The following is a 22,440-nucleotide window of genomic DNA, read 5'->3' on the forward strand; positions in this document are numbered from 1 at the left end:
ACCTTCCACTCTCGCCTTTCTCCACTTTTTTTTCATTCCATGACAAGTTACTTTCTTTTCGAAAATAAAATAATTTTTTGTCCTTGGATTTTGCATATTCTTACACAAAAATAAACTAAACTTTATAGTAACACACTACACCGGCCGACACTTGAATTGAATTTGTGCGTTGAGTTGGTGAATTTACATAACAAAAAACTTGACGTCTCACCGTTGCCTCTTTTGCCATTCATAGCAGTACTTTCACTCTTTGTTTGTTGTTGCAGGGAGCTAATATACGTAAGTAGATATGTTTGTGTGGAGAAAAAGGGCTGGAGAAAAAGTGAGCGATCGACGGGGGCCAGGAGAGAAAGGCTTTCACCTGGTGGAGTGGATAATGATGCTAAATGGGTCGATAATAAATATGTAAGCGTTATTCGACAATGCAATGCAAACACACGCAGGAATAGGTAAGAAAGCAGGCAGGCAGAGGTATCCCCACCACCAACAACTCACCCTCAGTCATGCTATTCCTTTGTCCCTATCAAAATACAAATACCAATACTGGATAAATGGTTGAGAAGGGTGGCCAGCAGAATAAAAAGTGGAGGAATATTTACGATGGAAAGTGCATTCGTAGTTTATGTCGTAGGCGGTAAGTCGAACACATCATTTTAAAATGTGTGACAGATTTCAAAAATATAATAGCTCAACTTTTTTAAACTAAAATACTTCTGGAGCAATGATAAAATCCTGAAAATTTCACTGTACTCATATTTGCATGCAGAACGTTTGTACAATACTATTCCATGAAATTATTAGATATTCAGTCAGACTGAACTATTTGTCATGCAAAATAACGAGAAAATATCAAACTAACCGAACCCCTGAAATATGTGCGATCTATGAACGATGACATGGCGTGCAAACAATGCCTCTCTCATTTTGCACTGTTTGCTTCCTACACCTACTTTCACCCGGTGGTGTAGCGTAGATATTATACCTACGCATACCCATGTCTCTTCTTTTTCGAGTTTGTTTTCCATTTTCAGAGTGCATACTCCACGTTGTGGAGGAATCCTCTGGTTGCATACATACGTATCCATGTCCCCCATGGCATTTCCGTCCGTGTGGGGTTCGAGAGTTGGGCGATTGCGGAGCACGACGTATGGGCAAGTGTGGTGCTCGTTGGCGAAGGTGGTCAGTTCGCCACTTGAAGTGTCGCGTGATGCACCTCCTCGCGCGACGACTGTCGTCTGCCCCTTGTCAAGTGTTTCTATTTCCTATTTGCTGCCGCTGCTGCTGGTTGGTGGCATCTGCTCGATTTCCAGCTTTCTCTCGCACCACTGATAACACAGACCATTAGCGGATGAGGAACAATATCGATGTAACTTACCTGTCTGTCTGTCCACGCGTGGATCGAACTTACGCAAAATACGTGGCTGTGATTTACAGGAAACAGAGTGCATTGGTCATGAAATTGGAACATGTGGTTCGTTGTTGTGTTTCTTTGTGAGTTTTTCTAAACTTGTGAAACAAGAATAACTAATGTGCGTTCCATATCAAGGGTTTTATTCGACAGTTAGTAGTATTTTGATTTTAGAAGAACTTAGCATTTGTGATAGATTGGTTATAATTTCAAATAATCATTGTCGCCATGGTCAGTTCGAGAGATCCTTCCCCGACTTCCAAAACTGTTGTGAAACGTAGGACCCCACTCAATAGCAGATCAGGTGCTTTGTCTCCCACTCTTCAACCCACTTTGAACGGACGCAAGGAAACATTCACGGGAAATTCTACATTTCCAAAGTAAGCTTATGCATTTTCCATATACATATGTAATTTATTCGTAATTTATTCTAGCTTTAGTTTGTAATAATTGATTGATATTTCAAAAGTGAAAGGTAAAAGTTCATGCAAAATGTTGTTCCTCGCCTTGCATGCTCAAATGTCATGCCATAATGCGACTATATAAATATATGTACATTCTACTATTCTTCTTGCAGCCGTAAAATGTCTAATTAAAACTTTTGAGAGGTTTGCTAATATTAACAAATGGACACGTAATGTTTGCACGTAGGCGTTTTCTCCGATCCATCCATATTGTATGCAGAATTAAAAAGTCAACAGTTTTTTAATTTTGGCATATTCGACGACTGAGTCATTCTGACAACAATGCAGGCCGATTACCAAAGTGCTCAGTCGTATGCAGGAATAATTGATACAAGGAAAATGGCCACAAATGGAGTGTTGTTAGTGAAAAGTGGGAGAAAGGCATTCATAACAAAAAATATTCGAGCTTTCTCTTTTCTTGCGGTACGGGTTTGCTTTGTGCAGTTCGTGCAAATAAAAACCTGCGTGACAATAATAATGTTTAAAAAGCAAGGTATGGATGTATGTGTGTAGTTTTGGTTTGTACACATGAGCGTGATTTTAGTTTAATTTAATGTCGACTACTAGTGGTTTCCCTTACTCCTCTGCTAATGCAGATTTCAGAATTTTAATTTTTAACCATAGCCATGACTTGTACATATGCAGGCCATGTCCCTCTGTCCTGTTGCAATAACTCCTGAATGATGGAATTTTGCACACAACTACATTTTGTACATCAAAATGAGGAATCCAGTTTAAAGATGAACTATAAAGGGGGGCTTTATCAGTGAATGTTTAAAATTCTCATAGCAGGCTGACATTTGGCAACGGGGTGCAATTTAACGTTAGATCTAAGAAGACGAAATAAATTTATCCTATTTTTTCTTGTTTTAAGGGACCATTGTGTTAAAATAGGTTGAAAGAACTATGGATGCTGAATATTAAAGCTAAAACATAAACGAATACATATGTGGGAAAATTGATAGACGGTAATGATTCTTTTTTCTAAAATATTGGTTAAGGGTCCCAAAATATGGAGAAAATGAATGGCTGCATCAATTTGACTATGTCCGTGGGCTATTTATCTTTTATCTGTGTATGAATGTAGTATTTATTAGGTATTACTTGACGTCTGCAAGTTTTTTAAGTTTTAAATTTCGTTCCTTTCTCTATCATTGAATAAACAACTATCTTTAGACATGCCATTATTTATTTCCGAGCTCTTCAATATAATTTCCGCTATCATCCTGACACTTAAATTTCGTATTTATAGTTTGACGTTTAGGAGAGGCCAAAGTAAATACGCAGACATGCGAACCTTTCACTCCCGCCGTCAGTGCCGATTTTAATAACAATTTTTAGGAACTAAACGTGCTAGCATATCGGAGAAAGCATGAAAAGTTTCTTGCTTATTATAGACAAACAGGAAACATGCGAATCGCTTAATGCCATACACGAAACCTGATACAGTTTAAGAATTCAATACTAAAAGTGACAGAGTTTTTGTAGATTGAAATCGCAAACTGTATGCATTCGAGTACAAACGTTGAAACGTTGAAAAACATGCAATCGCAAATACAGTAAAATGCAAAATATATAGCATGCAGTATTTAACAATACAATGACATGGATGGAAAAATATGTAATTTAAATATAGTTTTATATTTTAAATATAGTCAGGTGTATAAAATACGTAGCATAAACTTCAGTCGTTGCATATTGCACATACATGATTTTTTAATAGAAATGTTAAAACTCTGATGTCCCTAAAATGCTCAACACCAAGATATATGATACATATGAGAAAATTGTGCTGTTTTAATTACTATTATGGTAAAGTTCACTTGACAAAAGAATCGATTGAAATTTGAAAATCAATACCCACGTATGGAACTTGTCAGCACAAAAGTTCCTCGGATTAAAATTCGCACATACAACATATTCCTTTGCGTAGATTTGTTACATACGTTTCTTAACGTTTGATGGGCATCGATAACAAGTATAATTAAAGCCTTAATTAATAAGTTCTAACTTAGAACTTCTAAGTACACTAGCTAAGCGAAAACGATTCTAAATGTTGATGATTCTAGATAAACTAGAATAGAAACTAGAAACTATGTTGACATTACATAACTTCCAGGAATTAATCAATGGCTTGAATTTTCCACATACATATGTACTTTATAGCCAAACGATTCCCAATGCTGGCGGCATAATGTGCAGACATACATGTATGTAGAACATATAATATTTTGCATATTAAAGGCAGCCGCTGTGGTTGAGTGACCTTTCTCCATTCCGCTGGCATCGAATGACTTACAAAATGATTGAAACGGGTGTGGATTGTGTCGGCTATTGTGAACAGAACATTAGTTGTTGACCATCCATTCCGAGAGAAAGAAAGTCGGACTGACTGAATTTCCTGGTGGAAAGTGGGTAGCGGCAGAACGTTGGGTTATGTGTGTGTGCATGATTTATGCATCAATATGTCCACGGAATGTGGTGCATTTCTAATAATAAAAATAAACGCTGACCTATGTGTGTGCTATCATATTAAGCATAACGACCAATTTCGGAGACGGAATTTGTGTAATTGTGTATGTGATGATATTACATAAAATTAAAACATTTGGCATTTGCATAATAAAAATTTTTAAGAAAGGTTCAAAACAAAATTTTGCCTTTATTTTCAGCATGGTTTAATAGACGAATGATCAATTATTTTGTTTAAATTTTAGGTAGTACTTTTATTTGCTAGACAGACACCATAATCTTAAGGATAATGCTATTATAAAAATACTGAAATTCGTATGTGCTTGGTCAATATTTAGGTGAAATTGGCCAGAACAACTGAAATACATAAAAATACGCTTAGATTTGATAAAACAAAATATATAGCTTTTATTTATAGTACTTTAGACATTCAAAATATTTCTTATCATAGTTTTTTATTTGTTTGCTACGATGTTTGATTTGGAGATTCGGTTTTAATTTGCTTTTAAAAAAAACATTCAATTTTGTGGCTACTGAATATCAAAATGTAATGCTGCAATAAGTTCTATACTTGGACATACATACAGTTGTCATCAATATTTCATGCGAAATTGTCATCCCACCGTCTGGTGTAATCCAACTGTGAACCCAGACTATAATTAATTTTGGCAAATTACCGTTTTGTATTAATAGCTGGACTGTTATTAAAACGACAGTTTTCGATTTGGGGAACCATTCTGTTCCGCGTTCAAATTATTGCCGAAAATGTAATGTAGAAAAACAACTTCGGTTGAACATCCTATTTGTAAATACTTCCTAAATGTCATGTTTTCATATTATTTAAATCCTTCCGTTCTTACTAAAGTAAGTGAAGTGCTTAAATGCTTGGATCAATATTATTTCACTATTAACTGAAACTACGCTGCTGGCAATTTTAATTGAACAAATTACAGTTTTACATGTATCCTTTAAATCTGGCACAAGGTTTTCAGTCAAGGCTGGTTATTTTTAAACACTTTCTTCGGCCAATGATACAGGTAAAGGTGAAAGTGGAAAGTGAAAATGCACCAAGAAATTGTATCAACTTTCTCCCATTTTAATGACTGATTCGTGGTTGGTAACTATTTCAAGTTGATTGGATCTCAGCATTATTAAATGAGAATTGGAAAATTATTTTTTTAAGTAATGATTTGATCATTACTAGATTGTCCAAAAACAACAACTTTAATTTGGTTGATTAAATAGCCCTCAGTGATATTATGCTTTTTAATTGAATTCAATGAATGAATGTCTACTTTGCTTGCCCCATGTTTTATTTGCTAACTAGTTCGTGTGAGCATAATTACTTACGTGACGTTAAATGCAATAGTTAATTTTATTTACGATTATTGGAGTTAAGCATTTGCAATGACTTTTATGCAACATAAAAAATGGACGCTTTTGCTCCATTTTCTGCAATATGCAATGTGCAGGAGAGTTCGCAAAAGGAAAAGCTGGGTGTTGGATAAGCTGAATTTACTATTGGACATTGAGTTATTGTTTGCCGACATTAAACCGAATACTACTTGCAATTACGGGGTAAATGTGAGTAATGCTGGGCAGACATGGAATAATTGTACTCGTATTGAAAGATTGGAACTCTTTCTTCCGAAAGCACAGTTTCATCCACAAAGTTACGTACACGCAGTTACTTAACGTACATATCGTGCGAACCAACAGGATAAGCAAACAAAACAGACAGTTATGTGCAATGATTTTGCAACATTTTCCACCCAAGTTAGGCAATCTATGTATCTGGACAGTAAAATAATCCCATTTAAAATAAGGTTCCATAATCTGGAGCATTTAATTCCATAAAAGTCACTTGAAACTTACACTATTTATTACAACTATTTATGTGTCTAGTCGAAAAATTGTTTTACTCCCTACGTAAAAAATTATTGGGCATCTAAAATTCATTCTAGAGCTATCATTTTAATGCATTAGCGGGTCCTTTGGTATGTATAATTCCGACAATTGTTATTATTTCTCATAGCGTACACATTTATACCTATGTAGCCATCCGATAATCGTACAAATGTTGTAATGTTGTGTCAAATTGTTGACGTTTGCGTCAATTATTCTAGTTCGTACTGGTTCTCTGCTTTTGTAGAGGTAGGTACACACTAGCGTTTGTAAACACGAAAATACGGGGAGGGTGTAATCGTCTGCAATTTTTTGTACTTACTGATTCCAATTTCCAGTCTTTTAACTAAATCGAGCAGGTTTTGTGCAAACGTACTTATTTCCCGTCCATAATTAAGTATTCATAATAATTGCCAACAGTTTTCTTGCTTATTACTGACACTGGATGGGAGAAAAATAACGATAAAAAACCTTCAATATTAAAAAAGTGCTCATTGTACTAACTGCGAAAATGTTGATGAATAAGCGATTATGTTCTATCTTTAGGACTTTTTTGTACTTTAGAACAACAGAGTTCTATAAATTTGAACATTTCATCAGAATTCTCACTTCCACTAATTTACAGACATGTTCAGGCAAACTTTAGCAATGAGTAAATTTTGAATTTCACAATATTAATGTACTTCTAACGGCTGTGTGCATGCATTTGTTCCGTAATGCGTGTCTCGCTTGACCCCTAAAATGACATTTCTGAAAAATAACCTTGGAACAAAACCACTTTCATGTAATTACGGGTGACTCCGCTGACGAACATTATTTGCATACGGAACAAAACAACGAACTCTGCCTTTTCCCAAAAAGACGCTGCATAAACCCGCAGAATGACAAATAATTTAGTCATGAAGATTATTGACAGAATCTTAAAATTTTCGTCTCAAGATATTTATTTTTCATCTTTTCATCGGCCAACTGCTATTAAACTCCTGCTGACATGCGAGTATGAAATTTATTTGATTTCCGATCAGGTAGCTGTTGACGGGACCCAATGTTCATCAAGGACACAAAAAGAACATTTTTACATAGGAATAAGCATTGAGGTGCATACATAACATATTAAAATACAAAGGTATCGACTTCTTTGGGTAATGAGACACACATGGAGAGTCGTATTATTAATTAGATATATGTCATTGAAACGACAACCTCTTCCGGAATTTCCCACAATAAGGAACATTACCAACTTTTCAGACACTTGATAGTTAAAGAGGGAGAAATATGTAGCGTTCTACCAGGTGAAACAGTTGGTAATGTTGCGATTACAGTATTTCTCGTGCGTCGTCTTGACCAACAACGTTCGAGTATCAGACCAAATTAAACAGTAAACTTTTTCGTTAGTTTTGCAATAGTTGCTGCAGGACTGCGACAAACTTTCATAATGCTCATTTGCAGGCGAGGTGGCAATCCTGACGGTAAGCATACATGGAAAAGTTCGTTGGCAATAAGTTTCAATCTAACGTCAGGTGTAGTTAGTCATCCATTTATTTTCACTCGTCCTCAATTCGAACCGACTGGAGTTTGGGCAGTGTGGGAAATGTCGGTTATTGACAGGAGTCAATTTTTAATTAAAGGTACGGATATACTCGATGGCGGTTACTTCCTGGGAGTATAATTGTCAGTAATGAATACATATAAGCCATATCAACTGCCAAGCAAGCCTGACACGAACCCTCATAGCTGGGTGTCTTATCGGAGAGAGAGAAGAAACAATTTTCGACTGTTGTGCTAAGTTTGTTTGTCGAACGAGCAGATGTTCGGACATTATTCGCACTATTATCCTGTCCTGGATGAGGGGAGACATTTATTTTTGCAATCATTTGGTTTCCTTGAGTCTCACCTGAAGCACGGATACTTTGTCTCATCTGCACTCACTTGCATATTGTATTTCACACCTCCATAAGCGATAGGGTCGTTATAATTTTAAAAATGGTAGATCATACCGAAATTGACGAAAATTCAGAAAATGGTGAACATAAAGATCAATTTGATCAAACCGTAGTGGGGTCAGTGACCACCACACCGAGCTCAGAAAGTCCGGTAATTGAGTATGAACACATAGAAGTTAAAGTGGATATTGTGAACAACGATCACGACAAATTCGGAAATTTCGACTCCGGTGAATTCATTAGGTCACCAGAGGAAGAAGAAAGTGGTGCTGTTGCAGTGGAGGAGAACGTGGTTGACGTATTCGAAAATCTTGATACTTTCGAGAGTCCAGTTGACGAGGAGGGGGAGGAGCCTTCCCTCCTGTTCAATGACACTCTAGCCACGCAATTAGGCCTCTCCTGGAATGAGCTGAGACGAATACTGTATCCTCCAAAATTATTGTGTTTTTATAGCGGAATGGCGTCAAGTATTGGAAGTGCGACGTCTCTAAATACCTTTGACGGAGACTACGAAATGGATCAGCCAGGAGGGGACAGCAACCACAATATCAACGTTGTCGTCAGGTAAGTCTGTGCAGAACTTTTGGTTCCGTTTCCTCAATTTATTTCTTCACAGCAGCGATAAAACAAATTATAGTTTCCAGTTTCCCAAGTTAGTTCAAAAACAAACTGGATACAAATTCCGCAGAATAATACTTTTGGCGTTAGGCTAAACATGTGCATTAATAAGTACATATGTAGCAACAGCATTGAGCCGCTGCATGCAGCATCAGCTCAATTATCAAGTGGTAGACGAAACCTTATAAATAAAAGCTGGACAAGTCATTCCACTTTCGTTTCGTGTTAGGTCCCCGTCATTTCCTTGTTTCCCTCGTTACATATTGCACCTGATTCATCGACTTGATAAGCTCTCCTGCTAATTTATTCAGAGTGAGACCACTGAACGAGAAGGAAGTGAAAACAGGGGATGACTGCGCGACACACTTTCCTGGCAATGGTCAAATTTGGCTGGATGCGACGAGTCCGAAAGAGAAGCCAAAGTCTTTCACGTACAATGTCGTTTTCGAACCTGAAGCCACACAGGAAGATGTTTTGAACCACTCTGGTGTCAAACGGCTAATCGACATGGCGGTGGATGGCTTTTCATGCACTGTTTTTTGCTATGGACAAACCGGCTCTGGGAAAACCCACACGCTTACTGGCCCTCCAAACTTGGTAAATATTTGTTTGCAAATATTATGTAACATTTTTTTTAAGTATCATAAAATTGATATATTTATAATGTGTTAGCTTACCAACTTGGTAAGCTCAAAACAGGTAGAACGAAAACTTATACTTTTTGCATATTTCCAGTGAAAAAAAACCCACCTGCAAGAAATTCATGTTTGAAAGCATAATTTCTTTCATTCTTGCACCTTGCATTTCTTGCAATTTCAAGAAATGCTGAAAAGGTGCAAGAAATCAAACACTGCATTTTTCCCAAATTGCACCCCACAGTTCGGTCTTATTTACATATCCGCTTATTCGCCATTGTACATCCTTTATATGCATTGGCTTGGCACTCATTCATTAATATTTCTTAAATAAATTGTGACCTTTTAGCCAATAAAGAATTTTTAATGGTCGTTTTAAATTCTCATTTAACATTAGCATTAGCATACCTACATGTACTTACGTTTCTTAGCCCTCAAAGTAGCAAGTAAAGGAAGTCCTTACTTTTCTGGAACATGAGAAAGTATGCGAATTATGACAAGAACTCAAATAATTTAAATTATGGCAGTTGGACTAAAACTAGGTCCCACTTATTTAGGCTGCATATCATGCATCACTTTGTGCTTAGTTGATGGTCAGCTTTATTGCTGAATGAGCAGAGTTTTTTAATTCGACCGAGGTTACATTATCAACCTTTAACATTTTGCCTAAGAAACCTCTACTTCAGCCTTTACTTCTTCAATGTCTCCCATCACGCTCTTTGTGCCAATGTCAATCCTGTAACATATCGCTCCTGAACATAAACTTGACTTTGCTTGCACAAGAGAAAGAAGAGGAGCAAAAGGAAACAAATACCACCAACCAAGAGACAAGGACTGGCAAGGAGTGAAAGCAGGAAGCAAGCAACAAACAAAGCAGCAACAACTATTCCCTTTATCCTTTGCATAATAATAATGATACATTAGTTTAGTACACGTAATTGCAAAAAAAGCTCCCCGTGCTGTAAATTGAGCTCATAATGTGAATCAAAAAGGATTAATAAGCAAAAGAAAACACTCCTGTTGAATCATTCATATTATTATGACCACAAGTTTTATTAGTTTATTAGCTAGCTAACTATATAAGCTCAATTCTTGTGAACTAACTCGATTGCAATATTCAAAATAAAATATATAATGCGATTTAGTCGATCTATTTGCTTAGCATTGACGGTGACCAAGCTATGCTAAGCCAACCCATAAGTTATGACCAGCCGTGGTTGCCAATCAATAAAATTAAAGTTGAGACACAAAGAGAAACTTTTGTTTATCCGGCTTTCTTCGTCTCATAATTCCCTTTCAACCACAGGGTATCAATTGAATTAAACGCAATTATTCACTCCGTTTCTTTCTCAAACAACTTTTTATTATGGGTGACAATTGTATCCTGTTCATGCGGATACTTCCCGTGTCAACACAGCTCTCTGACACGTTGGCCTGTTTTCCCTCCTTTGTTGGCCTTAGCTTCTTCCGAGGAGGGTTCTTTGTTAGTGCGATGCGAGGTCAGACGGATGGATGGAGGGGATGAATAGGTTATCACAAGCGACATTATCACTATTATTATTGCGTATGATACAATCTCAGAGTAATAAAGTGTATCGTGAAAACAAGGGAAGAATAAAAAGATAATTTTGGCCGTGACCTAAAACCCCACTTTTTCGGAGCTGAAGAATGCACACAATTAGTGTTAGATTAGAATTGGACATAGATTTTCATATTTTATAATGAGACCGTTCTGCTATTTTCCCATCATTTGCACTATTCATACTTTCCCTGAAGTGAAATAAATGTATGTACATGTATTTTACAGGATAATGATTGTTTTATAGTTTCAGAAGAATCCTGACCCATTCTCGCCCCATCATGGACTCGTGTTCCGCTCTTTTCTTTATCTATTCGACCAAATCCAAAACAGAAACGATTTCCACTTTGGTAAATTATGTTTGTGTTTATTTTTCTATGTATTTTGACGTCTAACTGCTTGTAAATATGATGGATTATTCCAACAAAATAATGCTTTTTACATATGATTTCAGTACTCAAAGCGTCCTTCCTTGAAATTTATAATGAAAAGGTAAGAAGGCCTTTGTAGTCTGTTTTCTAGGTGAAATCATATTTTTTTAACTGGTTTACTATTCGTGGGACCGTTATTGTTGTCATAAACTTGTTTACGTGACAGGTTTTAGTTTACAATTTTCGTAGAGTGAAATTATAGGTTCAAAGGTATACGTAGGTGCTCTTCTATATATCATATATGACATGGACATTGTAAAAAGTTTGCTAAATAAGTAATCGCTATATAGATAGATAGATAAGCGGGTAGAATTTTCAGGGTATGAACAATTTCGCTGCTGACGCAAAAGGTCTAAAAAATTATGTTATCTGTTTACTTGTTTGGACAATGGACATCGGCGAGACATCAAGTTTCATCAAATTTGTTGCAAAAATACTTACCGTATTGAAAAAGTAATTGCATAACCTTACAGGACATAATACGATAAATCTTTACTTTATACCGGATCGGATAATATGAAATAGGTTGGCAGTAAAATGCGTGATTTAAAGTTTGTCATTCTATAAGAAGTTGAACAATAATTGTGTAAGTATGAAGTAATTGATTCGAACAAAATTGGAAACCAAGTCCAGAGATAAACGTTAATGAAGTTAGCAGGTTCTTTTTCCACTACTTAAAATATTAGCGAAAGTGAAATCTTTTGCTTAAAACCATGGTCCATAATAGATTGTCCATATGGATAGTTTTACCACACTGGATTTGTCTTCCATTTATGTAATTTTAAGCAATAACTAACTTCTAAATTTCATCGGTACAATAATTACATAATTTTTTTATTCAAATGTCAAAATCCATGCGTAATTCATTTCACAGTGTATAAATCACCGAATTAACGCAGCTTACAAAAATTACGAGGCTCAAATCAAATATGTACATACATACATGGATTTTTGACATCTGGATAAAAAAATTATGTAATTATTGTACCGATGAAATTTACAAGTTACTTACTGGTTATAATTATGTACATACATACACACACCATGCATTATAATGACTTACTGTCACAGTTTTTATGACGCAGTTGGCCAAGATTTATCCACACATCTTGTTTGCAATAAATTATACGTCGATACCGCGTATAATTTGGCAAAATCCCTTCTTGAGGCTTGCAAAAATCCCAATACATTATAAATCAGTATTGATTCCTACGTACGTTAGCGTCATCCTGAAGTATTATGGCAACTTGACTCGATATCGTGGCAGCAGTTAATTTACTATGCGGTTTCTGTTAAACTTTCTCCTAAAATTTTGCAATGGAAAACATTAAGCAGGGGTGGGCCAGAAATTGCGTGATTTTACTTACATATTGGAAAATGACTAGATTATGGAACATATATATCTACCTTCCGTTGCATGTCTTAATTGTTACACAGAAACTACATTGCCTCGTGTTGTGGGTTTCTCAGTTGTTAATACCATACAATATCAGCACCTACTTAGTATAGAATTTCTGCATTATCCGGGTAACATTACCCATCGACAGTTGCAAATTTGCTGAAAAAGTTGATGAATCGACTCACGTGCTTTCGGTTTGTGAAGAAATAAAACGAAATATAGTGCCACACCACGGATCGAATTTTTCCATTCATTCATGAGTACTCCATCTGGCACTCCTTTCCATCCACCCCACCGCAAAACTCATGGCCATGTACGTTCGTACGAAGCTTTCACCACGCAAAATGATTTTCTTTGGTGGTATTATTGAGTAAATTATCACTCACGAGTCACCTCCAAAACTTGGCACACCTGCGAGTGGTATCGCCGTCCAAGTAGATTTTCGCTGCTATGAAATCAACCGACACTGACCAATTTCTTCTATCATCATTATTATTATTATCACACCTCCGTGGTAAATCAATATGAGGTGCCGAGTTATTTAGTTGGATAACTGCCTATGGATGGATGTACACAAGAAATTGAAAATGTGTGTGGGTGACGAAGAAAGGAGGGACATTTAGTTTAATTGGGTGTGGGCCCCAGCAGAAGACCCACTTAATTCGCGAGTTGTCCAGTTATGGAACATTAACGTAATGATAAAATATTATTGATGGGGAGAGTCACTTAATTCAGCACGATAAAGTGACCATGGATGAAAATTAATAAACGAGGCTATCTTGGCATACATAGGTACAAAATTAAGATGTTTAGGCTATTATTATGAATGGGGGGCTCATTCATGAATAAATGAGGTATCACACCTTGGGACAAAATAGAATCAATTAACAAAGTTTAGTGTCCGATTTAAAGTTTGATAATTACATAATCTTCAGGCCAAGGCTGTTGATTACGTTTGGACACTTTAATAAGCATCGGGAGTGACAATGCAGAATCTTTGTGGGAGTTATGTCATAATGGTTGATGGGACTTTCTGAATGTTTGATAAAGTGTCCATCCAACTACACAGTCCAGTTGTGTCCTTGTCTAAAATTCTGTATTCTCATACTTCCAGACACCTGGCATTTCACTGTGAATTGCAAATTGAGGGAATACGATTATTTCTTTATGAAGTGGGCTTATCCAAATGTATGTATGGCTTATAATTTATTGCTGTGCTGGATGTGCATTCAGATAGTAGGCGTGTATATTGAGTTTTCTGCCACACTCAATTATAAAATCGATGCTTCCGATGGTCAGAACTAACAAACATTTGCTAAGCTATTTAAATTTGGAATAAACTTTGACCTTGACTTTACACTGGACAATATTTCACCGTGTTACCTACATAAATTCGGTCATTGTCGCATTCCTGACGTGGCAATCAATAGATATGCATAGTAAGTAGTACGATTCAGTCGACAATTTTAGGCCTTTAATGGGCAAGATTGATTAAAAACGTGATGTGATAGGCAATTGGACTAGTAATAATATCGCAATCAAGTTTTACCTCTGTATTAATAATGGGGTTAAAGTCCTAACCTAAGAAATGTATTGATGCATATACCCCTTGTCTTTCACAGGTAATAGATCTTCTTAACACGTCAAGAAAGTCTCTGGCAGTTCGATGGTCCAAGAAGTCCCGTGGATTTTTTGTGGAGAACCTTTTCATGGTAGAATGCGAGGAATTCGATGACCTTCTCGCCGTATTAGAAGAAGGTTTGTACCGTATTTACTGACTCGCTTTCTCTCTCCTCCATTGTTCTGATTCTGCAAATACTGTGAATAATGCCGTGCCACCACCGGTCGTCAATAATTGTCACACCTCTTTTTCTCATATTTATGAGAGTGGTGAATAATGCAGCTACCAAGTAAAATTTGAGTTGTATGGTGGTGCTGGTGGTAGTGGTTCGAGAATTGATTGACAAAAAGTCTTTCACACGTCGTCGTACGTACTAATGAACTTGAACCTCCTCTGTCACGTCGTTTTCGTATCCCGGTGGTTGCATTGTACCCCCAACGATAACTTTCTTTCTCAAGATTTTCATTCTTTTCTCCGTCGAAGGACTTTCACCTCATTCGACATAACTTGAAGAGCTTTTATGTACATAGATATCGACCAAAGAATGTCGTCCTAGCCATGGATTGGACAATGTCATATTCCAATAATAATTCCAATTTTGTAGGATAATAACAAATTTATGTGAAAAATTATGTTTGTTATATTTTGCAAAAGGTATGAGGAACCGAGCCGTGGGACGCCATAACATGAATGAGTATTCCAGTCGGAGTCACACAATTTTGACTGTTCATATAACATCAGAACAAAAGGTAAATTATAAGTTGCGTTTTGCAAGTCTTAAAATAACTTCTTGTCCAGTTTGTTGGTGACGTTTGTGTCCGAAACTTATAATTCCATTTGTTCCTTCCTCCTCTCTCTCTGTCTGCATGCATGTCGTTGGATATACTGCTGATAAATATTAATACAACATTATTACGTTGCTCCCCTTTACATCCCTCCAATCGCCCTATTGGGAATTTTCCTTTATCGGTTCATTGACCAAATGGAATTTTCCAAATGTGAAATGTGGAAATTAAATGCGAAATTCCAGTCATCCAATTCTTTATGATGATCTGACTTTGAGGGTTAAATATGAATTTCAGGCTTCTGAAGAGGGTGTGTTCATATCAAGGCATGGCAAGCTGCACTTTGTTGACCTGGCTGGCAGCGAAATGACAAAAAAGACTCAAAGCGAAGGAAAGACGTTGGAGGAAGCCAACAACATTAATAAGAGTTTGATGGTCCTAGGCTACTGTATAGCATCGTTAAGTGACGCCAAGAAAAAGAGTGGTCACATTCCTTACCGAGACAGCAAACTTACAAAACTCTTAGGTAGGTCGGCATGCAGTTGATTAAAAATTCCGTGACGAAGGTTTCACTTGCATATCATAATTCCCCATAAACCAATAAATCCTAATGTGTTAACTTTCCTTCTTTTTATTTAGCGGACAGCTTAGCAGGGAGTGGCGTCACATTAATGGTATTAAATAAAACGCATTATCCTCTTGTAATATTTACACTTGAGTTAAGTTAACACTTGATTTTTCAATTTCTCAGATTGCTTGCATATCTCCTGCAAAATCAAACATGAGCGAAACTCTGAACACTTTACGATATGCAGCCAGAGCCAAAAGAATTAGGACAAAGCCCGTCGTAGTGATGGTACGTCATTTATAATTTGACTTTGTACTACTTATTTCCAATGCTCGTCCTTGTTGAGTTGCAAATAAGTAAAATTTTAATCCACGCCCTACTTTCACTCAGGACCCAAGAGAAGCTTTAATCGTAAGCCTCAAACGGGAAGTGACTGCACTACGCGAGGAGAACAATCAGTTAAGACAGTTCATCCAAGTTGGTAGGCCGTCCACGGGAGAAATTGGGAATTGGCCGGCAAGAAACTTGGAAACGGCAAATGGTATTGGCACCGTTGATCTTCCCGATGGCCTCGACAAAGAGAAACTGGATAAAATGGAACCAACTCAACTAGTCGACACAATCGCCAAGTTCATTCAAGAAAATGCTGCTCTACGACAAGATAACTGGGAGCTCGTCGCCGTGCGAGATCTTTTGATACGCGACCAGGAATTGGTTTGTCGAGAGAATGAACGTTTACTCAAAAAGTTGGAAGATGTTAACAGCGTTTGCTGTCGATCTCCTATCGCACCCGCACGACCATCTTATTCCGCCGACATGATAAAGTCCCAATCGGATGACGAGATTGCGTCAGGCATGCGACGAAATGGCGAAGGCGATGAAAACTGGTCCAATTACGATCCAGCAAATAAAGTAAGTTCGTTAGTAACTAAAATACAAACAAGATAACCCCAGCGACAGGTGTAGATAATACTGTTATTTTACACGTTAGGATGGCGACTCTCCTCCTCCAAAGCAGAAAGGAAGTGCCCCAAGCACACCTCAACAAGTACCTGACTCCATTAGTAAAGAATTAGAAAAAAGACGTATTGGAAAAAGGTTATTCTTTGAGAGCCTTTCTTACTTACTTGACTTTATTTTGCATTGTGTCGTAATATTGGTAATAAGAGTCGTAAAATTGGGTTGTTTTGTACAGTAGTATGAGCAGTTTGTCGGATCCGAACAAGAATCATAAGCGTAACAACTCGTGGGATAAGATCGGCTCAAGGGATAGTTCCGGAGGATCTTTAAAATCCGGAGGTTCTAGTGATTCGCTTCCCACGGTGCAGGGAAAGCGGGTTATTCCTAAGTAAGGGCCACTTTAAACATAAGAAAATGTGCGACCGTAAAACTTTTATACTTAATTTATATGTATGATATCATTTTCAACGGTTAAATATTTCTGATATTTTATGGTCCCCAGTAACACAACAACCAAAGCCCCAACAAGGAAACGTAATCAACGCTCTGTTTCACCTGCAACAAGAAAATCAGGTGGGGGAAATTAACTTTTTTATGTGTAAGTTTAAATTACAGAAATATTAAAAGTCAATGGGAGAGCATTGAAAATGTGTTGTTTTTCGTTGCAGAGAGAAATCTAATTGTGTGATTGAATGTGAAAAATTCATTGTGTCAAGGAATCCCGTCCAATTGAACCTGAACCTTGATCATTTAATTAATATTATTATGCTGCTGACCTGAATTGATTAGGTTTTGAGCTGCTAAATGCTATGTATTGTATGTAGATTAAAATGGATATTACCCACGTGTCCCGTATTTCATTACTTTACTATTGATTCATCAGTCACCTTTACCATCAGAAACATGTCCCAATGATTCCTACGCAATACTTTTTGTTTATTTCTGTTTGTTGATTGCATGATTGGCTCAAATGCAATTAATTAAATTAAAATTCTGCTCTAATTACGAAACTTTATGTTGTAGTTACACAAAATCTATACATATTATGAATGGTTTTTAACAATAACTTTTTATATTTATATGAAATTCAAATCTTGTAGTATCAAACTATTTATCCCGATTTTTGACATACTTATTTCTAGTATTATTTAGTGGCAAAATCTTGAAACAAATCCAATAATTACTTCAGGATGGGTGGTGCTTATCGTGTCGTAAGTTTAGAGTTGAGCTCTAATAACACGAAATTCATACTTGTTACGGGACAATTATTTACTTACAATTGTTAGTTTTTGAAATTGACAAATAAATAAATCGAATAAATAAATTGACGATACACAAATTGGCGTTAAATTTAATCATCAGCGTCATGTATTTGAAAACGCACGTTTATTTGTTCAGAAACTCATTGTGGTAGTATACAAACACATGCGGTTGATAAAACAATAAATATATTTGTACGAAATCCATCTTATTTCACGATAAGTTAAATATACTAATCTAAATATATAGACTCATATCATCATCATTTTATAAATTCAGATCACAACAATGACGAACAATGAAAAACAACGGATACGTCAACAAGTACTTTCTCTCCATCTACATATGCTGCATAGTGATTGTGGAGTGTCTGATAAACAGTAAACTTAACGTTTGAATTGTTTTTATTAACCTATGATTGAAATTGAAGTCGTCGTTTCATATTTGTATTTTCCATAAGATTTTCATCTCCCTCGTCCTTTATGTATATATACATTGTTATATAACATCAGCAGAAAAATGGAATAAAAGTCTTTACTCGTAATGTAGTATCGGTAACTTCCTGCCAACTGCAGTTTTATGTATTCTTTTGCATATTCTTTGCATATTCTCCTAAGCTAGCAAGTAGTAGTATTAGTATTATTACATATTAAATGGTAAGAGGTATATATTTATGTATGGGTATTGTGATACATACAACAACACGGCTATCATCAAATTGCATAAGATTTGAGTACTTGCTAACAATACGTACGTACGTTTTACACTAATAATAATTATCGGTTCTTATTGTGAAGAGTTTTTCAAAATCGTGATAGGTTTCACACTTTACACGTTAGTTCCCTCTTTTTTATTTACATCAAGGAGGTTTGTGGCAATATTTACAATTTACAGAGTACTTTTACAACGTGAAGAGAGCTACATTACATAAATACAGTTTATTCCGTAATGCTTTTTTTTACAATACGAACACGTACATAAGTTAGTAGATGTTTGGTTGTTGTTGGTATACACAATAAATCTTTATAATTTTGTAGAACAACAAACAAATCAAAAATATATATAGATCTCTGTATGTATGTACTCAAGGTAAATTATGTATGTAACACACACTTAATTAGTATTTGTTATTCATTTTTTGATCATATTGTGGGATCAGCACACAGTTTGGTTATGTAAATGGGGCACATGTTCTGTAATACAACAACAACTATAACCACTAATGATTGCAATTCTTCCTCTCTACTAATTTATTTTTCTAGCCGATAACTTTTCACACCTGGTTTTACTGAACAAAAAATGCATAGCTACACAAGTAGATTAGATCACATAGCAAATCATCGTCACCCTAAAATTATTGGTGAAATTATATGTTGCTCTCTATACACAAATTAATTACTACTAAATACGTACATACATTTGTAAACTATTAAAATAAGAAGGTAATCTTAACATTTTTTAGGAAAAATCTATTTTTCATCACAAAAAATGCTCGTATTTTCAATTGATACATATAATTTCTTCCCTTCCCACGGTAAAATGGCACATCTACTACACAAGAGAGGATACATAATACGTAAGTAAGTATAATAATGTTATGAGCAGTATTCAATAACTTCGTATTGGACTTATTCCACCAAAATACATGAAAATAATCAAGCTGGTTTGCATAGAATTCGCTAGTAAATCTTTGTTATTAAACGACGCCACCCAACTTGGCGTGACGCGGTTATTCGTCATCTAACAAGTAGTTTTGTAAAATTACCTATTTCATATTGTACGTTTGCATTTAATTAAAATATGTAGTAAAGTACGGTCAGTACTTGAAATGTCTTTCTGGTTAATTGCAATTGGTTTCAACCTGCAGTGGAGTGAGGAGTAGTACAGTAGTCGAGTGTGCGAGTGTTAATTGTGTTATTATTCTTATTATTTTCTAATTACGAGGGGTTATTAGATCAGTTATTAGATCGAAATTGCAGTGCAGTTATTAGTGAATAAGTGGTCAAAGTCAGTTGATGATAATAAAGTGCATGGTTTTTGTTGCGTACAATGAACTACACACTATATTTTTTACGCTAGCACGTGTATTTAGAGTGTTTCGTAAATTTACAAGAAATTGTACCAGTACAATTCTAATGAAGGCTGCTAAAGAATTAGTTATTATTGATGAGAATTGTTAAGCCAAGAGCACGACGGGTGAGGTATTTCAAATTCTCTTATTGGAAGTTTTGCACCAAGAACATGAAAATAAAAAATAAAAAATATACGACTCTGATTACAATTGAACGCGAAATTGTGAGGAGGACACGAGAAAGAATGATACGACGTTGTCCTGTTTTGAGAAGATTGATTTACTTTGATCATATCATCATCATCATCACAATCATCCGTCACTAAAGACGACAATTATGGCTGTGCGTGTGTTGTTTATTTGTGTGTTTGTTTGCCCACCTTCAGTCTATTTCGGCTCAATATACTTTTTGAAAGCTGTCAATGTCAAATCCGTTGAAACGTACGTGTGCTACTGAACTGGAGGAGTAGTAGTAATTTGCATCTTTTGACTGATAAATGATATGTCAACGGAATATTCTATTCACCAAGTGTAGGATAATTAATTTCTCGTTATTATTATAATTATACTACTACGACGATGATCAAATTTCAAACTTCTCTTCTCGTCCCCTACATTTGTATCATCATTGTTGTTCATGTCATGGAAAAGGCAGTGAGGCTTCACAAATCATAAAGGTTTTGAATGTAGAAAAAAATATAACAATAATGACTCTATTTCTTAAATAACTCTAATACGTATGCTCCATAATAACATCATGTTCATGAATTAAATATACAAATTCTAGGTATACAAAAAGTATTTACATTCATCTAGTATTTTTGTGCTTCAAGTATAATTGCTTTCCTGCATACTCTGACCACGTCACCTCCCCGAAACGATCGGATGATGATTATTATGATGCAACTTATTGTGGTAGTAATTTGACAAAATATAGTCTTTTATGTGACGATCTGGAACTGATGATAATGTAATGAAGAAGGAGTACGGAATGAATTTGTGGGTTATTTTCTTGCGAGTTTTAGTTGTTCTGCTGTCCATGATTTGACTTTCTCTGTGGACACAAAGACGGCGATGATGGTGATTTTGATGGGGGGAGAAACATACGACGATTACATTGACTTTCTTTTTTCTAGTAGCAGATGAAGTGATGAAGAACACGTTTACTGGACCGAGAAGAATGAGAATTTGGATATTTCTGAGTGATGAGTCCACCTGACGCTCTCATGAATGTATGTAAATACTAAGGTAGGTAGTATTTAGTACGAGTTTTTTAGGGGTAGTAGAAGTTGCGTTTCAAATAGTAAAGTTAGTAGTGGCAGGCTTTTTTGTTTTAGTAAATGCAGTGATAGCTGACGTAATGTCTCGACGACGTTAAAATGATGACCCTCCGATAAGAAGCAAGATGGATAAATAGATACAGAGTGAGAGAGCCAGTTGGGCGGCAGAAACTTCAGTAACAGTTTTCTTGACAAGCTATATATCGTACAACTAGAGTGACAACGGTCCATAAAGAGACAACGAGTAGTAGTCGTACATAGATCTAGATCTACTGTTCTACATTTCGAGTTCTACTTACGTACGAGTAGTAATAGTTTTAGTAGTAAAACAGTCGAAAAGTGTGAGACACGAAGGGAAAAACACACATTAATGAAATGTCTCATAGACCAAATCTCTTAAAGATTAAATCCTTCCCTTTGGAAAGAATAGAGCCTTCAGACGCACCCCCTTCGCCAGAACCCCCACCAATTGCGCTGTGGGTGAAGTCGGAGAACTTTTGCATGAGAGAGCCAGGAGCGTCAGTGAGTACTCCCGGGAGTTTGCTAGTGATAGGATTGGCACTTGTTCCGGCACCTGTGGCACCCGCGTTACTGGTCATCACGGTGGTGGCCGTAACCTTTCCGCCGCCGGTGGAATACGAGCCGGAAGGCTCCATCATGGTTGGACTGAATTCTGGAAGACCACCACGTGCGTTTCTTTGAAGGAGTTGCTGCTGTTGGTTCTGAGGCCCCTGGGCACCCCCACCTCGTCCGAGTCCGGCTGGAGGTCCGGTACTGCTCCCACCGCCGCCTCTACCACCTCTCCGCGCCACCCCGTCGAAATTGTTCCTCTGAAAAAGCAGTTAACCAGACATTGAGGATGGGAGCCGGAGGGGAACCACCGCAAGAGTGGCAAGAATTATATACAATCTGCTCATCTAAGATGAATTCCTATCAACAAAACTGAAGGGACGTAAGTAATTTAATGTACAACTGAAGATGAAGCCTCTGTCCACTAGACTCTAGAGACTGACCTACGAGAAGTAATTAAGTACGGTTGGT

The 22,440-nt window shown here is 36.5% G+C and overlaps 2 protein-coding genes across 17 annotated transcripts in view; one reads left to right on the forward strand and one right to left on the reverse strand.

Annotated features, from left to right (window-relative positions):
• Positions 1–1,198: 1,198 nt before the first annotated feature.
• On the forward strand, positions 1,199–18,315 carry LOC110850967 (kinesin-like protein KIF12). Of its 4 annotated transcripts, none has more exons than XR_004835113.1 (15): positions 1,199–1,788; positions 8,646–8,756; positions 9,122–9,407; positions 11,272–11,374; positions 11,479–11,516; positions 14,477–14,612; positions 15,130–15,224; positions 15,558–15,786; positions 15,900–15,934; positions 16,012–16,116; positions 16,219–16,740; positions 16,820–16,926; positions 17,024–17,204; positions 17,291–17,361; positions 17,457–18,315. XR_004835113.1 is itself a non-coding variant. In XM_035852672.1 (15 exons), exons 1-14 carry the CDS (start codon positions 1,637–1,639, stop codon positions 17,373–17,375), a joined length of 2,157 nt encoding a protein of 718 aa, XP_035708565.1. In that variant the 5' UTR covers positions 1,199–1,636; the 3' UTR covers positions 17,376–17,386; positions 17,457–18,315. The 4 variants fall into 4 exon arrangements, 3 of the variants coding, with proteins under 3 accessions (XP_035708565.1, XP_035708563.1, XP_035708564.1); XM_035852672.1 differs by having other exon boundaries at positions 17,024–17,176; positions 17,291–17,386; XM_035852670.1 differs by having other exon boundaries at positions 17,024–17,176.
• LOC110850968 (RIMS-binding protein 2-like) overlaps positions 18,134–22,440 on the reverse strand; it is a 28,142-nt gene continuing 23,835 nt past the window's right edge. For 12 of the 13 annotated variants that reach the window (XM_035852659.1, XM_035852664.1, XM_035852666.1 and 9 more), the window contains one exon: positions 18,134–22,229. In XM_035852659.1, coding sequence (XP_035708552.1) covers positions 21,780–22,229 — 450 coding nt within the window. In that variant the 3' untranslated portion in view covers positions 18,134–21,779. The remainder of the gene's footprint in view (positions 22,230–22,440) is intronic. The other variant, XM_035852667.1, reaches the window with a different exon arrangement.

This window comes from Folsomia candida, unplaced genomic scaffold (assembly GCF_002217175.1).
Source record: "Folsomia candida strain VU population unplaced genomic scaffold, ASM221717v1 Fcan01_Sc006, whole genome shotgun sequence".
NCBI classification, from domain to species: Eukaryota; Metazoa; Arthropoda; class Collembola; order Entomobryomorpha; family Isotomidae; genus Folsomia; species Folsomia candida.